At 57.4% G+C, this 12,972-nt stretch overlaps 4 protein-coding genes across 4 annotated transcripts in view; 2 read left to right on the top strand and 2 right to left on the bottom strand.

Moving 5' to 3' along the window:
- Positions 1-889: 889 nt before the first annotated feature.
- RHOD (ras homolog family member D) lies at positions 890-2,873 on the bottom strand. Its single transcript, XM_017828582.1, has 5 exons — positions 2,745-2,873; positions 2,069-2,156; positions 1,699-1,808; positions 1,141-1,275; positions 890-1,057 (listed from the first exon to the last, which is right to left on the bottom strand). The coding sequence occupies exons 1-5, from the start codon at positions 2,871-2,873 to the stop codon at positions 890-892; spliced, it is 630 nt and encodes a 209-aa protein (XP_017684071.1).
- A 1,929-nt stretch (positions 2,874-4,802) lies between these two features.
- Positions 4,803-6,085, top strand: LOC108504046 (mas-related G-protein coupled receptor member H-like). Its single transcript, XM_017828642.1, has 2 exons — positions 4,803-4,873; positions 5,142-6,085. Exon 2 carries the CDS (start codon positions 5,168-5,170, stop codon positions 6,083-6,085), a length of 918 nt encoding a protein of 305 aa, XP_017684131.1. The 5' UTR covers positions 4,803-4,873; positions 5,142-5,167.
- Positions 6,086-7,578: 1,493 nt separating this feature from the next.
- Positions 7,579-9,551, bottom strand: LOC108504045 (mas-related G-protein coupled receptor member H-like). The gene is made up of 2 exons (XM_017828641.1): positions 9,195-9,551; positions 7,579-8,877 (listed from the first exon to the last, which is right to left on the bottom strand). Exon 2 carries the CDS (start codon positions 8,837-8,839, stop codon positions 7,895-7,897), a length of 945 nt encoding a protein of 314 aa, XP_017684130.1. The 5' UTR covers positions 8,840-8,877; positions 9,195-9,551; the 3' UTR covers positions 7,579-7,894.
- A 2,985-nt stretch (positions 9,552-12,536) lies between these two features.
- LOC108504021 (proto-oncogene Mas-like) overlaps positions 12,537-12,972 on the top strand; it is a 3,383-nt gene continuing 2,947 nt past the window's right edge. Inside the window, exon 1 of the mRNA XM_017828580.1 lies at positions 12,537-12,653. The gene's annotated coding sequence lies outside the window, so the exon portion shown is untranslated. The remainder of the gene's footprint in view (positions 12,654-12,972) is intronic.

The raw sequence follows: 12,972 nt of genomic DNA, 5'->3' as shown, positions 1-12,972 counted from the left end.
CCCCCAGTGCCTGCCCCATATTCCTGACACCCACCCCGTGTTCCTGTCACCCATCCCGTGTTCCTGTCTCCCATCCCGTGTCCCGACGCCCAGGCCATGCCAGGGCTGCTTCTGCCGAAGGGACCATGTCACGCTGACAGCTGACAAGTGTTGTGTCACTTTAATGGCAGAAGTGTCCCGCGGTCACCACCCGGTTTCACTCCCCGAGCTGGCCTGCCAGGGGGAAGGGGAATCCCCCACATCAGTTCTCTGGTCCCAGAACTTGGCTGGTGAGGATGCTTGGATGCTGGGATTCCTAGCGGGACTGGGACAGGACGCTGGGATTCCTGGTTGGACAGGGACAGGACGCTGGGATCCATGGTGGGACAGGGACAGGACATGGGGATCCCTGGTGGGAGAGGGCACCGCGTTCCCTGATAGGCCAGGGACAAGACACTGGGATCCCTGGTGGGATAGGGATGGGATGATGGAATCCCCAATGGGACAGAGACAGGATGCTGGGATCCAAGTGGGACAGGACACTGGGATCTGCGGTGGGACAGGACACTGGAATCCCTGCTGGGACAGGGACAGGACACTGGGATCCCAGGTGGAACAGGATGCAGGGATCCCTAAAGAGGGTGCTGGGATCCCTGCTGGGACAGGACACGGGGATCCCTGCTAGGACAAGACACTGAGGTCCAGGTGGGGCAGTTTCTTCATGCCAGGGGGATGCTTTCCTGCCGGCACTCCATGGTGACAGGCAATGCCAGCACCGGGACAGGAGGGTGGCCACAGTGGTGGCGGAATTCCGGAGGAGTCAGCAGAGGTGTGGCAGCAGCCGGGAGCCGCGGTGTGGTCGGAGCTGGGGACAGCGGCAGATCCCAGGGGTCGTGCGGTGCCGGAGGGCTCAGAGGAGCACGCAGCCCCTCCAGGCTCTCCTCCCGCGCTGTCTCTGGCGGGTGGCACTCATGGCAGCACTGCTGGCTGCCACAAAGATGTTCCCGACGTTCTCCTGGTACCTGGCCGAGCACTCCATGTAGGACACGGCACGGACCTGCCGGGCCATGGCCTCTCCCTGCGGGGAGTCACAGAGTCAGATCCCTCAGAGGACCCCGGGTGCCCCACTGCCCCCCCACCCCGTCGGAGGGTGGCAGTCACCTGCTGGCGGGAAACGGGCTCCATCCGCCCATCCCGCAGCTTCTGCAGCGTCCCCTCGTCCTGCCGCAGGTCCGTCTTGCAGCCCACGAGCAGCACCGGGACCCCCTTGCAGAAGTGATTCACCTCCGGGTACCACTGCAGTGGGGACATGTCACCCAGGGATGGGGACAGGGGATGGGCACAGAGAGGAGCATGTCACCCAGGGATAGGCACAGGGGTGGGCACAGAGGGGAATATGTCAGCCAGAGATAGGGTCAGGGGACAGGGCCAGAGGGGGACATGTCACCCAGGGATGAGGACACAGGACTAGTGTGGAGGGGAGCAGGTGATCCAGGGATGGGGACAGGGGATAGGCACAGAGTGGGACATCTCATGCAGGGATAGGGACACAGGATGACCACAGAGGGGGGCATCTCACCCAGGGACAGGCACAGGGGACGGTCATAGAGGGGACATGTCACACAGGGATAGGGACAGGGGACGGGCATAGAGGGGACATGTCACACAGGGATAGGGACAGGGACAGGCAGCAGCCCCAGCGGCCCCCTGATGTGTCACCTTTGTTAGGATGTTGTCAAAGCTGTTGGGGTCGGTGACATCAAAGCACATGAGGACAACGCTGGCATCTGAGTAGGACAGCGGGCGAAGCCTGTCATAGTCTTCCTGTCCTGCCGGACCGAGGAGCGGACCATTATACACCAGTTCCTTACAGGACTGGGTCCCCCCTCCTCCGCCGTGGTCCCTCCCCCCTCCCCCGAGGCTGGGACCACGGGAGTGACATCTTCTGTTAACCCCTCCTCTCCCATGGTCATTGCATGGGGACACCCCATCCAAGGCACGACCCAGGGGTGTGGGACAACCAAACTCCTGGATGGGAGAGTGAGGGGCACAACTGCCTTCCCTGCTTCCCTGTCCCGTCCTGTCCCACCTGCTGTGTCCCAGAGGTGGATAGTCACGGGCTTTCCGGCAACCTGGAGGGACGCCGTGTACTTCTCGAACACGGTGGGGACGTAGACCTGGCAGAAGACAGGGAGGGTGTGGGACAGGTCCTACAGGCAGTGGTGGGGGGCATCCCATCGGGACAGGGCAGGGCACGAGGAGGTACCCAGAAGAGGGAAACAGGGGGCAGGAGATGGTGGTGCCTCACCGGCGCAGGGCACCGGCGGGGGGGACCGTCCTTGTCCCCCATCCCAGGGCACTACTGAACCTCATGCATGTCCCGGTGGGACTCGGGGATCCAGACAGACGTTCTGGGGTCGCGGAAGCTGCTCCCCCCTCCACACATTCCCCAGGTTCCGTTGGTGCCCTCACTAAGGGACAAACTCTGCTCCCTATCCCGTGACCGCCCAGGTGAGGCAGAGGTGCCCACTCACCCACGAAGGGGGGGCTGCCGCAGACCCCCATCAGCCCCAGGCTGGGCCACCCCTTCCCCAGTCCCCTGCCATCCCCATTCCCACTGCAAACATCCCCGCTGCTGCCACCGCGTCCCTCTCATCCCGCGTCCACCGCCCTCTGCCCCTGTCGCCGCCCTCGCAGGGGGACAGTCCCCCTCCCCCACCAGTGTGTCCCGCCGGGGCCGGGACAGGGCACAGGGAGCCCAGTACCTTGGGGAAGTCCCCCCTGGCGAAGGCCACCAGCAGCGACGTCTTCCCGCAGCCCCCGTCCCCCACGACGACAGCCTTGACCTCGGTTTCGGGGGGTCCTGGGCTCTGCCCCCCGCGCTCACGCTGCATGGGGGTGTCCAGTGAGGCCGTGGAGCCTGCCTGGCCTCGGCGGAGACAGGGATGGGGACGGGGCGGTGGGAAGCACCCGCCCGGTCCAGGGTGCGGCCGTCACCCGCCCGTCGGGCCCGCCCGCGGCGCCGCTCGGGGCTGGGGCCGTGGAGGTGACAGCGGCAGGGACACGCGTGTGGGTGTCCCCGCGCACCTCGCATGACCTTCACCCGGCAGGAGGGGCACATGCTTCCCACCTCCACGTCCCTCCTGCGTGTGCAACTCCCCCTCACACACCTGCCTGTGCACACACGTGGCTGCCTCTTGCACACGCAGGGACACGTGTGAACCCATCCCACAGGTGACCCCATCCTACACGCGCAGCCCCTGTGCTGGCCCAGCTCCTCCTCGCACGTTCCGTGCAGGTTCTCTTCCACACTCGTGCTTGCACACCCTGCATTCCTGTGCCTGTGCGTGCAAACACACTTGTGTGCCCTCCCCAACACCCCATTCCCACCCCGAGCCTGGGTTTTATTGCCCCGAGCATCCACAGGAGACAAAGTCCAGGGGTGGAGGGAGGCACGAGGGGGGGTGACTCACTGCTACGTCCCTGCCACCAGTGCCACCCCTGACGTCACACCAGTGCCTTGCCATGCTGAGCCATGCCCTGCCAGCAGTCTCTGGTGCCTGGCTCAGCACCAGAGGGGGGCAGCTCCCAGCCCCCCATCTTTTCCTGGTGACCCCAACACACCGGTGGGGACAGGCCATGACATCCCACTTTGCTTGGGAATATCCCAAACCAGCACAGATGGTGCTAGGGGTGGTCCCCACTGACCACTCTGTATTACCCACAGCAGCCCTTGCCCACCCCCCTGGGTTGGGGACTCCTTGGTGCTGCTTGCAGGGCTCAGAGTGTGCCTGGACATGAGGGTTTGGGGACGTAGGGTGGTCTCTGGGGAGCCCCATGTGGTGTCTGTTCCTGCAAGCTCCCCAGCCCTGTGGTGGGTGCCCCAGGTGAGCCCCTCGGAGGTATCAGCAGTCCTGGCAGCAATTAGCTGGTTTAATGAGTCAAAAAAAGCAGCTTTCTGCCCTTGCTGGCAGAGCAGAGGGCACCTGGCACTCGAGGTGCTTTGTCCAGCCTCTGGCATGTCCCCCCACCGGCATAAGGGGTTCAGTGGCTGAAGGGGACATGGGGCAGTCAGTGCTGCTTTGAGGAGGAAGGAGAGATCATGTCCTCCCATACCCCTGCTTGGAGCTCCCCAAGACCACCTCCCCTCCAGTCAGTGCCCTCTTCTGCCACCCCAAAACCCTGTGGGAGTAAATGGGTGCTTCTGGTCTAGGGGTGCAGAGAGGGATGGGGGAATCATGTGTGCGGTTCCCTGACATTCCCGCAGCCCTGTAGCTCCTCTGCCACCAGGCTCTCTGGGCTCAGTGGGTACCAACCAGTCCAGGAGAGCTCTGGAGCCCCCAGACCAGTTGGGGTGAGTCCAAACTGATGGCTGGAGCACCAAATTTGAAATTCTCTCACCCAGGCCTGATGCAGGATGAAGTTAGAGGAGACACATCAGGGATTCTCATGCCGGGAGGCTGGAAGGTAAATGCACACAGTAATGAACAATCTCAGAAGGATGCCAGCATTGGGGCAGGATGGGGAGAGGAGACTGGAGCACCATAAAACAATTAGGAAGGTGGTAATTACCAGTCTAATGAGCTATCAGGTTGAATCCTAAAAGCATCAAGATTCTTTCACATCTAACTGCTGCAGTGTTCGTCCTCTGGGGTATTCACTCGGACAAAACATTTCCTTTCCCGCAAGACCAACAGAAATTTGATGGGAGAAGAGACAGCCTGTGTGCAACTGCCCAGTGCTCTCACTGCCTGACCTGTGATTGTGCAGAAACGCCCCAAAAAGCAGCTTTATTTGGGGAGAGACGGACTGCTCGGAGCTTCTGAGGACGTGGAGACCCCACACCTCCTCATCGGAGAAGATTGTGGCAAGGAGAGCTCAGACGCACAGGCAGGTAAGCTCTGGGCTGCTGCAGGGAAAGGGAAGGGGTCGGGACCAGAGTCCAGCCCCGGGGGTGTCTCCTTAGATCTCCCCACAGCCCCCTCACTGCTCCCATGGGTGTCCTTAATTGGGGGGGACGGGAGCCCCTCCAACCCTCCCTCCACCCTCACCCTCAGCCCTCCTATCGCCCCATCCCCAGTCCTGCTTCGCCACATCACCAGGACCCCTGTCCCTGTCACATCCCCCGGGTCCCACTAACTCCCTGCCCGCTCTAACCACAGCCAGGGACCACGTCCCACCTTCCACCATGGAGCTGAATCAGACATCCCCACCTCCCACATCTGCCGTGACGGACACTGAAGAAGACAACCAGTGCGGGATCGACATCACTGACGTGGCCATAGATGGTGTCACCCTGCTCATTGGCCTCTGTGGGCTGGTGGGGAATGGGGCTGTCCTCTGGCTCCTCGGCTTCCACATCCGCAGGAACCCCATCACCGTCTACATCCTCAACCTGGCCGTAGCTGATTTCACCTTCCTCCTCTTCGCCATCACCTCATCCCTCCTCTATGTGGTGGAAAATGCCTCCTGCTCCACTGTTGTGTTCCTGAGGTACCTGAGGTCGTTCCTCCTGCTGTCACTGTTCTCCCACAACATGGGGCTGTACCTGCTGACGGCCATCAGCATCGAGAGGTGTGGGTCCATCCTCTGCCCGCTCTGGTACCGCTGCCACCGCCCCCAGCACCTGTCAGGGGTGATGTGTGCCCTGCTCTGGGTCCTCTCTGTCGCTGTCATTGCCACAGTGAGTTCCCTATGCCTGACACACAAGGAAGAGCTTTGCCAGATGTCTCTCATCTCCATGTTTGTCCTCAACTTCCTCATCTTTGCCCCACCCATGGTCATCTCCAACGTGATCCTGTTCATTAAGGTCCACTGTGGCTCCAAGAGACGTCAACCTAAGAGGCTCTACATCGTTATCTTCCTCACTGTCCTCTTCTTCCTCATCTTTGGGGTTCCTCTCAGCCTCTTCCATCTCCTGCAGCAGCTCAGCTACACTGTCGTGTCCTCCCAGGTTGCTTTCCTGCTTGCCTGCATCAACAGTAGCACCAACCCCTTCATCTACTTCCTGGTAGGGAGCTGCCGGAGGCGCTGTTCTCTGGTGTCCCTCCAGGTCGCCTTCCGGAGGGTCTTTGAGGAGACGGCGGTCACCACGGTCTCCAGCTAAGAGGCCACTGCCGTCCGCTGGCTGTGCTGCCCATCCAGGCTTTACGCTCAGCTGCCCACCCTTGCTCCCAGCCAGGCCCCTGCAGGTCACCTCCGCCCAGTGTGTGTCGGGATGGATCCCTTATCCCATCTCCACTCCGTCCTGATCCATGTTGTGTCCGTCCCCATCTCATCCTCAACCCCATCCCTGACCCATCCCATCCTGTCCCGTTCCATCCCGGTCCCGCTCCGCCCCGCAGGACTCCCGGCCGGCGGCCGCTCCCCGGCTCCGAGCGCGCCCCGTCGGGCTCTGCTGCCCTCCAGCGAGGGAAGACGGCACGGGCGGCATCCACACACCTGCGACACCCTCCAGACCCCCTCAGACACCCTCTGACAACCTCTAGACACCTTCCAACACCGTCGTGGCACACTCCAGACCCCCTCCTGGCACCCCCCAAACCGCCTCGACAGCCTCCAGACGCCTTCCTGACACCGTCCAGACCTCCACAAGACCCTCCAGACCCCCCCTCCCGGGGTCGCCTTCCCCTCAGGCGGTGCCCGACAGCCCCACTCCTGCCCCGCTGACCCGGGACCCCCGGGAGCGCCTCCGCTCCTCCTGGCCCGTTCCTGCTCCTCCACCCCAATAAACGTCGCTGGCTCTATCCCGCCGCCGCCTCTTGTTCCTTTCCCAGGGAATTTGGGGGGGGGGGGGTTGGACAGCAGGGGTGAAGCTCTGAGTGTGTGAGGAGTCTCCTAGAGAAACAGCCCCCCGAAACCTTACGGAGCGTCCTGGGGCGAGCAGCCCCATGGGGAGGGACTGGAGCGTCGGGAGTGAGGATGGAGTTGGGGGGGGACTGCATGAGGGGGCAGGACGTGGTAGGATTGGCATGGGGGAGCAGCGTGGGGGGTTGGTATGGGGGCTGTCGGATGTGGGGGCTCTTGGGAAGGTGTGGGACGTAGTGGGAAGGTGTGGGATGTGGTGGGGCTGGAGGGAAATGTGAGATGGGCTGGGAAGGTGTGGGTTTGGGGGGGGCTGGCGACCTCGGCAAAGCCACAGGGGAGGTGGGTAATGCCCCGTGGAGCCCGTGGTGACAAACACACTGTCACTCTGCTCCTGGAAGGGGGTAGCCGGGCTGGGAACCGCGAACTCCCCCTCCCTTTGCTGCTGGACCATCCGAGTCTGCTGAAGGCGAAGCTGAAGCCAGGGTAGAGGGGGAGAATTTCCGAAGGAAAAGAGTCCTTTACACTTACACCTGGCTCATAAAATTAAAAATAAAAGATATTTGGGGAGATCTTTGCTGTGACACTCACAGAGCAGCCGAGGGGGGGAACATGGAACCCCTGGGCCATCCTCTCCATGCCGGCTGTGCCCGTGCAGTCCCAGCTATGGGCTGTGGGGGTCATTTGTGCTCCAGGGAGCACAAGCCATGAGTATGTCCCCTCCGTCCATGTGTGTGTCCCCTCCCTCTACCCACATTCCCGGCTGGCAGTAGGAGCCAGAGGAAAGCGGCAAGCTCATGGTTCACGAAGCTGTTTATTGATTTCAGACCACAGTGGGATGCAGGAATCACATATCAGGGGGATTTTTGGGATCACAGCCCTGTGGGGCATGATTCCTTTGGAGGAATAGCGTTCTAGGACCTGGGAGGGAGGAGAAAGCCGTGCTCCAACATGCTCCCTGCAGAGCATCCCTCCCACACTGCCCTTGGCAATGCGCCTGCTCCCATTTCCGGAGGGATTACACTGCGGGAGGGTGACACTGGGGGAAATACCGTGGATATTTATTAATCTGGTGACTCAGGAAAACCCTCAGCCACCGTCCCAGGGTCCTTCAACAGGCTGGGACCACCGTGTCCATGATGGCACCATTGCTGCAGGCAGTGTTCTCTTCTGTCTCCTCAAAGACCCTCTGGAAGGAGACCCGGAGGGACACCAGGGAGCAGCGCCTCCAGCAGCTCCCCATCAAGAAGTAAGTGAGGGGTTTGATGCTGCTGTGGATGCAGGCGAGCAGGAAAACAACCTGGGAGGACATGACAGTGTAGCTGAGCTGCTGCAGGAAATTCCAGAGGCTGAGGGGAAAAGCGAAGATGAGGAAGAAGAGGACAGTGAGGAAGATAACGATGTGGAGCCTCCTGGGTTGCTGTTGCTGGGAGCCACATTTGACCTTAATGAAGAGGACTGTGCTGGAAATGACCATGGATGGAGCAAAGAGGAGGAGGTTGAGGATGTACATGGAGATGAGAGACATCTGGCAAAGCTCTTCCTTGTGTGTCAGGCATAGGGAACTCACTGTGGCAACGACAGCGACAGAGAGGACCCAGAGCAGGGCACACATCACCCCTGACAGGTGCTGGGGGCGGTGGCAGCGGTACCAGAGCGGGCAGAGGATGGACCCACACCTCTCGATGCTGATGGCCGTCAGCAGGTACAGCCCCATGTTGTGGGAGAACAGTGACAGCAGGAGGAACGACCTTAGGTACCTCAGGGACACAACAGTGGAGCAGGAGGCATTTTCCACCACGTAGAGGAGGGATGAGGTGATGACGAAGAGGAGGAAGGTGAAATCAGCTACGGCCAGGTTGAGGATGTAGACGGTGATGGGGTTCCTGCGGATGTGGAAGCCGAGGAGCCAGAGGACAGCCCCATTCCCCACCAGCCCACAGAGGCCAATGAGCAGGGTGACACCATCTATGGCCATGTCGGTGACGTCTATCTCACATGGATCATTGCCTTCAGCGGGTGAGGTGGGAGGTGGGGATGTCTGGCTCATCTCCATGGATGGACACTGGGTAGGTGGTGGGACCTGGTCCCTGGCTGTGGTTAGAGTGGATGAGAGTTAGAGACTGGAGAATCCAGGGATGAACCATGTGGCTCCTCACCAGCTCTCTGCCCTGGGAAGGATTCAGAGCAGAGAAGTGGGATGTGCTGGGGAGGGAGCTGGAGGACATTACGGGGTGGGAGAGGGGGGTGAGAGGGCTGGGGTGTTCACAGGACATGCAGGAGGCAAGTAGAGGGAGGACCTGAGGAGGGCACTGTGGTCACCAGGAGAGGGTGGGAGGAACAGAGCCGCAGGCTGTGGATGTGGAGGAGAGGAAGGTGGGATAGGGAGGAAGGGAAACATTCCACTTAACTGTTCGCTGTGGGGAAGCAGCAGGCGAGGGTTGTCTGTCCAGATCAGCGGCACTTCTTGGCATCTCATGCTCCTTTTGGATCCATATCCTAGAGTAGATCCTCCCAGGACAGTTACATGAAGAAGAAAGCCTCTGGATCACCAGGAGGTCCCCTCTGACTCCTCTCCGTGTCCTGTCCTGGTGTTGTTCCCTCAGGAGCGGTGGAGACACGGTGGAGTTGGAAACGGTTTTGTAACTTTGGCTGCGTCAGAGCTGCACTTCCTTGGGGTTATTTATCTTGTTTCGGTTTGTTTTTTGGTTCGGTTTTTTTTGCCACAAAGGAAGTGGCTTCTGCCAAAAGCTCCCCACCAAGAATTTTGTGAATGGCTCCTTGTTTACTCCTGATCAAAAACACTCTCCCCCCACCCCGCCCCCGGGAGAACTTCCTGTTCTCCAACTGCATTCCCTCTCCAGCCAGGTTTTGGCCATTCCTCATTTTTCTCCAAACCTCAGCATCCCTGGGGGGTCACCACCTCTCTGGCAGCAGAGGGATTCTGGTGGTGCTGGAATGCTGGCAGTGCTGGCAGTACTGGCAGCACTGGAGAGGCAGCTGGGTACTTCTCAGAAGCAACTCTCATTCCGGAAAGAGCACTGGGATCATTGCCAAAACCTCCTCTGGGCCCAAGGGAACATGCCTGCAAACTGGAGCCAAGAATTCCAGTTTTTGCCATTCTAACACAGGCCCTGACAGCCCAAGTGAAGGGCAGCAAGCAGTTGTTTGCAACCAGGTTATGAGCACTTACAGCCCAGATTAATTACTGCTAATACCTTTAGTGATGCAATGAAAGATATTGGAGACCAGATTTTGGGGTGCTGTGATCCCCATCCCAGCCCTTCACCAGCAGCACATCCTCCTACCCCTCAGGTTTGGGAGCACTTGTGGTTGTTCTTACCTGATCCCACCCCTTTGGTAGCAGGGACACCTTCCACTAGACCAGGTTGCTCCAAGCCCTGTCCAACCTGAACACTTCCAGGGATGGGGCAGCCACAGCTTCTCTGGGCAACCTGTGCCAGGGCCTCACCACCCTCTCAGCAAAGAATTTCTTCCTAATATCTCATGTAAACCCACCTTCTGTCAGTCTGAAACCATTCCCCCTAGTCTTGTAACTCCAGGCCCTTGCCCAAAGTCCCTCTCCAGCTCTCTTGGAGCCTCTTTAGGCAGTGGAAAATGCTCTAAGGTCTTCCTGGAGCCTTCTCCAGACTGCACAACCCCAACTCTCTCAGCCTTTCCATAGCAGAGGTGCATATCTATCTATATCTATCTATATCTATCTATATCTATATCTATATCTATATCATCTATATCTATATCTATATCTATATCTATATCTAATCTATATCTATATATCTATATCTAATCTATATCTATCTATATCTATCATCTATCATCTATATCTATTTCTATCTATATCTGTCTATATCTTTATCTATCTATCTCACTGTGCATCAGCAGCACCCAGAGGATTTCTGAATGAATCCACCCACTGATCCCTCAGGTATTTTAAGCTTCCAGAAATTAACTCCTCCAGCTGTCTTGCCACTTGCTGTATGTGCAGACAGCTGATATCTTCCAAGTTACATGTTTGTTCCCAAAGAGATCATTGTGTGTTGACATCAAGGTACTTTGTAGGGATTTTTGTCTGTTTGTTTTTTATTTTAAGGTTAAATAAATAGTTTAAGGGTGAGTCATTCTGAGTTGCACTGGCATGGCCTCTTTTTCAAGCTGATCTCAACCCCTCTTTCAGCTCAGCATGTGCTTCCACCCACCTCCCTCCAGCCACTCAGCTGGGAAATGAGATAAACATGTCACAACTTGCTGGAGACTGGGAATTCCCTGCTGCAAATGTGGAGGCCAGCTGGAAACACCACTGTCATTTCAAATCAGTACACGGGGTTCATAAAGAGGTGGTCATTTTTATTCCAGGGAGGTTTAGTGGAGCAGATGGAGACGTTAGTCTGGGGATGGCAGGAATGTCTTCTGTGCCTTTTGTTATTGCTGAGCCTCTCTTTTACCTGATAAAGTTCATAGGAAGTGAGAATCCAGTTAGGCTGGATCTTTAATGTGTTGGGATTGTAGAGTCATTTTTCATAGTATCGTAGAATCTTGGAATAGTTTGCATTGGAAGGAACCTTAAAGTTCATCCAGTTCCACCCCCTGCCATGAGCAGGGACACCTTCCACTAGATCAGGTTACTCTAAGCCCCATTGAACCTGGCCTTGAACACTTCCAGGGATGGGACAGCCACGGCTTCTCTGGGAAATGTGTGCCAGACTCTCACAGGGAAGAATTTCTTCCTAATATCCAATCTAAATCTATGTTTCCCTTTAAGGCCACTCCTCTCAGATTTGTTATTTGCTCTTTGTATTTACTGTTTATTACTTATTGCTATTTATTGCTTACCATCTATTGTTTACTATTTATTCCCTACTTTACTATGTACTGTTTATTACCTACCACCCACAGTTTATTATTTACCACCTGCACTTTAGGATTTACTATTAGTATTATTAATTACTATTAGTAGTGTTTATTAATTACTATTCATTATTTACTCTTCACATTAACATCATTTTAAACAAATATTTAACATTATTCACAAACATTTGGGCAATATTGCTTAATGGCTGCAGGCTTTACTTTCCCCACCAACTGAGAAAGAGATGGAGAGGGATATGGAGTGACAGGACAAGGGGGAATGGCTTCACCCCTGAGGGTGGGTCTATACTGAATAATGGGAAGAAATTCTTCCCTTGAGGGTGGGGAGGCCCTGGCACAGGTTGTCCAGAGAAGCTGTGGCTGCCCCATCCCTGGAAGTGTTCAAGGCCAGGTTGGACAGGGTTTGGAGCAACCTGGTCTAGTGGAAGGTGTCCCTGCCCATGGCAGGGGGTTGGAACTGGATGGTCCTTAAGGTCCCTCCCAGCCCAAACCATTCCAGGATTCCACGAACACACCCCAGGGACGTTGCCACCAGGCACAGAGGAGAAGCAAATGAGGAGGAAGATGAAAATTCCTTGCTCAACGTGACGCCAGGTTTGCAAAGAGGAAGTATTTGAAGGAACCAGCAAATGGGGCTGTGACGCCCGTCCCGTGGGGTGGCACTTGGGCAGGACACTTCCGCTGCTCTCAGAGGGATGACCCAGCCCTGGCACGTTCACGCTGCAGCTCACACCCAGGACCCAGCCCTTGCTCACACCCAGGGACCACTCCTGAGGGAGAGGTGGGGAGCCAGAGCACGGACTGCTGAAGGCCCTCAGCATGGATTCACAGTGGTGCTGGTGGCCAGACCTTGCCTGAGACAATTTGGGCATGTCAGCCTTGTGAATTTTCATGTGCAGCGCTGGCAGAGGGGACTGGAGTCTGCAGCGTTGGGACACCAAGGCTGTGCAAGGACTGTGCTCTCTCTGGAACCCCCGTGACTGGTGAGACGGGTCTGGGCTCACATCTGCTCTTCCTCCATCTTTCCATTCTTCCCATTCTTCTCTTCAGCCCTTTTCTACTCATAAAGGGCAAATGGCTCTGGATGCTTTTCCTTTCTCTCTCTACTCCCCTTTCAGCTCTCTGTCTGTCTTCTGCCACCATGTCCTTCCATTTCTCTTGATTTCTTTGATCCCTTCCATTTCTCCTGTTTCCCTTCCCTTCCCAAACCTTCCCAAACCTTCCCAAACCTTCCCTTCCCAAACCTTCCCAAACCTTCCCTTCCCAAACCTTCCCTGTCTATTTCCTGCCACCCTGGGCCCA

This window comes from Lepidothrix coronata, unplaced genomic scaffold, assembly GCF_001604755.1.
Source record: "Lepidothrix coronata isolate B3197 unplaced genomic scaffold, Lepidothrix_coronata-1.0 Scaffold150, whole genome shotgun sequence".
NCBI classification, from domain to species: Eukaryota; Metazoa; Chordata; class Aves; order Passeriformes; family Pipridae; genus Lepidothrix; species Lepidothrix coronata.
This window is presented reverse-complemented; position numbering and strand designations above follow the sequence as displayed.

Bases quoted from the DNA above. Each gene is read 5' to 3' on its own strand.
- RHOD (XM_017828582.1), bottom strand. From the start codon at position 2,873: ATGCAGCGTGAGCGCGGGGGGCAGAGCCCAGGACCCCCCGAAACCGAG. The intron at 1,276-1,698 runs GTGACACATCAG...TCCCCACTGCAG, and splicing joins TTGACAACATCCTAACAAAG to TGGTACCCGGAGGTGAATCA. The intron at 1,058-1,140 runs GTGACTGCCACC...GACTCCCCGCAG, and splicing joins AGCCCGTTTCCCGCCAGCAG to GGAGAGGCCATGGCCCGGCA.
- LOC108504046 (XM_017828642.1), top strand. From the start codon at position 5,168: ATGGAGCTGAATCAGACATCCCCACCTCCCACATCTGCCGTGACGGAC.
- LOC108504045 (XM_017828641.1), bottom strand. From the start codon at position 8,839: ATGGAGATGAGCCAGACATCCCCACCTCCCACCTCACCCGCTGAAGGC.